The 5,144-nt window shown below is 38.2% G+C and overlaps 1 protein-coding gene across 1 annotated transcript; it reads right to left on the bottom strand.

The window, feature by feature from the left end:
- Nucleotides 1-3,868: 3,868 nt before the first annotated feature.
- Nucleotides 3,869-4,720, bottom strand: LOC129720499 (uncharacterized). Its single transcript, XM_055671981.1, has 2 exons — nt 4,141-4,720; nt 3,869-4,002 (listed from the first exon to the last, which is right to left on the bottom strand). The coding sequence occupies exons 1-2, from the start codon at nt 4,718-4,720 to the stop codon at nt 3,869-3,871; spliced, it is 714 nt and encodes a 237-aa protein (XP_055527956.1).
- Between the last annotated feature and the right edge of the window lie 424 nt (nt 4,721-5,144).

The following is a 5,144-nucleotide window of genomic DNA, read 5'->3' on the forward strand; positions in this document are numbered from 1 at the left end:
ACAATCTAACCAAAATGCTTCTGTGTCAAAACATACTTTCTCAATTTGGGTTACCATGATTCTGAAATGATTCTCAAAAGATTCTATGAAGGTTTATGACAATACAGAAATAAAATAAATATCAGCTCTACATCAACATTATCACAATACAAATGAATAAAAAATTAAATCACTTAATTAAAATTACGGTTCTATAGTTAGAAATTTGATCTTTAGGTGAGCTTAATTTACGAAACACTGTGACAGAAATTACGAAAAACTATCATGAATCTACTCAAACTAGATTTTTTATTTACCAACTAACAGCTACTCTTTTTTAATTCTTGACCTCTGCGATTCCGTTGAAATAATATTATAAGTAATATTAATTCACTTTAATTCCCATTTGAGGAGTTGTGGTTTTTAGTGATTTATTCAGGCTCTGGTGTTCCAGTTATCAGTGTTGTATTACCAGTTTTAGAGTTAGTATTTTCATGATAAATGCTTGCCCAGTCACGGTCGCCATGTGGTGTTTTTGTCAATCATTTAACAACGATCGATTTCAATGGAGAGAGTCGCTCGATTACAATGTGTCACTTTGTTTTTACTACAGCTCGTAATGTTCAAACGATTATCGTATTTTTTTTATGGAGAATGAGAAATGAAATAATTATTTAGTTGAAAATCTCAAAGCACGTGTCAATCAAGATGAGCGCATGATTCAATTCGCAGCATCGAATCGAAATTTCGCTCTCTCGGAACACCTGGCAACCCCGTGGAGCGAGCTCAGTGCCAGGTCGGCAAAATAATTCGATACCATCCCTGTGGGGAGGTGAGAACAAAGTTTGGCTCGGACAGCTGTGGAATCGCTAATTACCCTAGCAGTGGAAAGTTTGCAAACTATGTTAGCCAATGAGTAACACCGATTCACGTCAACCGGTCTTGGCAGTGTGGCAACCTTTCGATTATGCATCAAAATTAACGACCTGGCTGAGGTTTAGGTCAGGTGCTGGTGCTGGTGATGATGATGATGATGGTGTTGCTGGAAGGAAACCTATTTTCGGCACGCAATCCGGGCAACCTTCGGCGCAGTCAATCGAAGCCCATTACCCCGGATACTAATGGTCTAATAAATTAGCATAATTTGGCCGTAAATCGAGCTTTTGAATGACCCGGATAGAGGGAGCATGAAAAATAAAATTAGGCATCCGATGCACACACAGAAATGGGGAAAATTTTTGCGGTCGATAGAGAGGATTGAAAATCGTCGAACTCGGAATTTGTAATGATAGTTAATGAACCTGAATTGGCATGGAAAGCAGTATCACATCTACCTACGTGTCGAATCGAGTAGATCGATGGAAAAAGTTGCTCCCCTTCATACATCAGGTCAATAGGCATTCATTCGATGACGCTCAATCCCCATCCCAGTGAGTTATTCAAATATCGGAAAGCACATTTCCTGCTTTGGCTACGTGGAACTTCAATTTCCATCCACATTTGTTCGAGGTTTACGGCTTTGTTTTTCGACTGACGGGGGACAGTTTCGTACCGAAAATCGGCCAAATGAGGCACATAAAAAAGTTTTTCCTCCGGTGAAGTAGAAGGTTAATACACAAAAACGAGCGTCCGAATATCGTCCAACTTTAGGGCCGACCGTCTCGATAAGCTGGGCTGGTGTGCTTCAGTGCAAGGATGCTTGTTTTTTCTTCTGCTACTCTTTTTTTTTTGTTTGTTTGATGTGGCAAACGTTATTATTATCATCAACGCAGTCGGATAGTTAAATCCGAATGTTTCCGCACATCCACGGGAGGATTTATTATTCCATCTCGTAGGCAAAGTTTGAGCCAATCGTTAAAAGCGATAGCGAACTTACAGCAGTACAGTTTGACTTTTGATGATGTAATTAAACAGGTCCGGTTTGACCGAATCCTGCTGAAATAAGCCCTAACAGATACGATTATATAGTTGTTTTCCCAATAGGAAATGGGAAAACTTTAGTGGCGTGCAACAATTAAGTTCCCCCTTCAGAGCGTTAGTACACCCAATTCGAATGGCTCTACGTGAAGTACAATATGTTACCCCCTTTCAGCAAGTTTATCATCGAATGATGCTGTCATGTATAAATTTCAATAAAATCCACTGCATATTCGTGCATCAGTGGATGCAAGCGTTCGCAGTCCATAGAAGAGCCCAGTTCGGAGCAAGTCAATCGGGGACGCATCGAAAACTCCCAAATTACATTAGGCCTGTGTTTTATGTGCAGTTTACAGTTTGTAATGTCCGGCGGCTGCCTGCTGGGGAACGGCAATCTGGGTGCCGTTCATATAGATGAAAGTTTTATTACCGCGTTCGGTTGGACTTTAATGACCTTACCGGTATTATGCGAGTGAATCACTGCAACCACATGTTCCTGTAGGAGCACAAATGATAAACAGCTGTTGAACGAGAACAACATTAGGGGATTTTTTAGAAGCAAAAAAAAAAGAAAACTTTTCAGTCAAAGACTCAAATTGAAGGGACGATTCACCAATCGATTGCCCCGAAAAGTTTCAGCACCCTATAAAAAAAAACCTAAATTAATCCACCTAGTGGTGCAGAAACCTTTGTTATATTATCTATTACTATACGCTTACTACCCCAAACGTATATCGATTTAAGAATACCGATTTCAATAATATATGAAATGATTTTAAAAGATAGTATTCCAGAGGGTGAACAAAATACGATCATAGAATCACTGGAGTCAGGGATGCCACATTGATCAATATAAAATCGTAAAATAACAGTGCCTTTTCAATAATAGTTTTTGGTAATGTTTTGTTCTTTGTTTTATCGATATTTACAATCACAAAACTGTAAAACTGCTCTTAATTGTGTTTATTTCATGTAAATGATTCGCTCTTGATTCGAAATCCGTACACTCTTCTGTGGTTGAATCAAAATCCGTACAGTTTCGAATCAAAATCCGTACACAGACGATTCAAAATCCATACACCTTTGATTCGAAATCCGTACAGCAATGTGATTGCTACAAATGATTATGAAAGATTGTTGATATGATCCGAAAGGAAATTATTTTGTTGATGAACCAATGTTTGAACTATTTATGTAAATATGCACGCTCCAAGTAGACGACATTATCTTAGCAATAAGAAATTATCATTATTGATGTATTGATAATATTCAAAAAAAGGGCTTCATAGCTCAAGCGCTGAGATCACGGCAATCAAATTCAGAGATAAATTTTGTGATCTTCCCCATACAAACGAAAATCTAAATTGGAAAATCGTTCGACTGTCTTGAAAACGTAGCGTTTTTTGTGCTTGACAAACTGGCTGGCTGTGACAATTGCAATTTGGAAAGAAAGAAGACGAGAAATAATTTAAAACATCTATTTTTAATATATTTCAAAAACATAAAACTGGTTGTAATAGAGCTATAGCTAAATTATCTTATTAATTAGTGTACGAAATTAAGGTATAAGTTTTATAAAATTCAGTTGCTCGTGTTCTGTTTCTGCTTGGTATTCTTTGCCGCCGCTGGTTTTTTCAATGCCTTCTTTTGCTTCCTCAATACCTCTTTTTGCTTCCTAGCTTCCAACTTTCTTCTCTGTTCCTCTAGTCGAATCTTTTTTTTGTTTTCTCGCTCCTCAATTCGTCATTTTTTTGCATTCTCTTTTTCCATCTTCTCTTGTTCTCCCTGTATGTATTTTTCGGCCCATCCTTCGCTGGTGGCTACAGCTGGAAATTTCCGTTTTGTTTTCTTCTGTCTGTTTCCTACAACTCCCATATGAGTATTGGAGATATTACCAAGGTGATTTGGCTCGGTTTCTACCCGGCTCGTTTCTTGATATGGTTCACATAATTCTAATAATAGAATACCAACGTTACAAACACGATAACATATCCGATAAATCTTTAGAGCATTTACCTGCTTCTGCTTCTGGTTTTTCTGAATCATGGCTTAAGTTGTTGCTAAAATCGGACACATCGGGTCCAGGAACATTGATGAAAGACGAATCTATTAGTTGAATAGAAAAACAGTATTGTGAAAATGGTATGTTCAACAAGTCACTAAATTAAAGCCGCAAAATAAAAATTAGCATCAAAAAAGTGATATGACTAGAATAGAAATAGATAAAAATAAAAATCTGTTTACCTTCTGTCGTATTAGTCGCTTCATTATTCAATGAATTAGCGGAATCGTCGGCGAATGAAGCGTGATCTCCTTCTATCATGACAAACGGTGCATCGATTATTATGAATTCCGGGAGGCCTTCGATCTCATCCATCGTATTACGCCAAAAATAAAACATTGTTGTATCCTCCACTGGTCCTGACCAGATAAGATTATTACGCTGTTCTCGAAATAGAGATAGCTTCTCTGGTGTCAACTTTTTGTTCATCATCTGCATGAAGTGCAAATTTCTATCCATCTCTGGGGCTTGACAGTCATCAGCGGATGGTACATTTTCTGTGAGGGATGAAGGTCTATCGAAAGGTTTAGGAAATAATTCGTAATCTAGTGCATTCGCATCGAATGGATATAAGCCACATTTACGAAACCCATTGATCAATGACGCTTCCTTGTTTGCCATTCTATCTATAGCTTTCTCTAGAAGTGGAGCAAAATCGGTTCTTGAAATCATCGCGCCATTATTTTCGAAGCGCCACTTGTTCAGCTCCTCCTGCCATGATTTTTTCAAGGGCGCAAAAAAAGCTACATCTAAAGGCTGCATCACGTGAGTAGCATTTGGGAACAGGGATACCAAGATAATTTTTTTGGTTTTACAAAATTCTACTAGTTCAAATGACGTGTAGGAAGAGTGGCCATCAACAAACAAAAGAATAGGGAACTTAACATTTTGTTTGACAGCCCATGGGTAGAATACTGCAGAAATAAACTCATAAAAAGCATCCGAGTTCATCCATCCTGAGTCCGAGCGACCAACCGCCCAACCTTTTGGAACACTGTTTGTGATGCTAGCTGGAATCCTGGATTTGTAAGGAAACAATATCAGTGGTGGTACGTGATTCCCAGCGGCTGATCCCGAAATTAATAATTAATAATAATTTATAATTTTCTTTGTCGCTGTTTGCTGACAATGCCTGAACTGCCTTACAGTCTTTTGCTGCAAGCACTCGTTGCTTGCGTGGTACAAG

This window comes from Wyeomyia smithii, chromosome 2, assembly GCF_029784165.1.
Source record: "Wyeomyia smithii strain HCP4-BCI-WySm-NY-G18 chromosome 2, ASM2978416v1, whole genome shotgun sequence".
Classification (NCBI taxonomy): Eukaryota; Metazoa; Arthropoda; class Insecta; order Diptera; family Culicidae; genus Wyeomyia; species Wyeomyia smithii.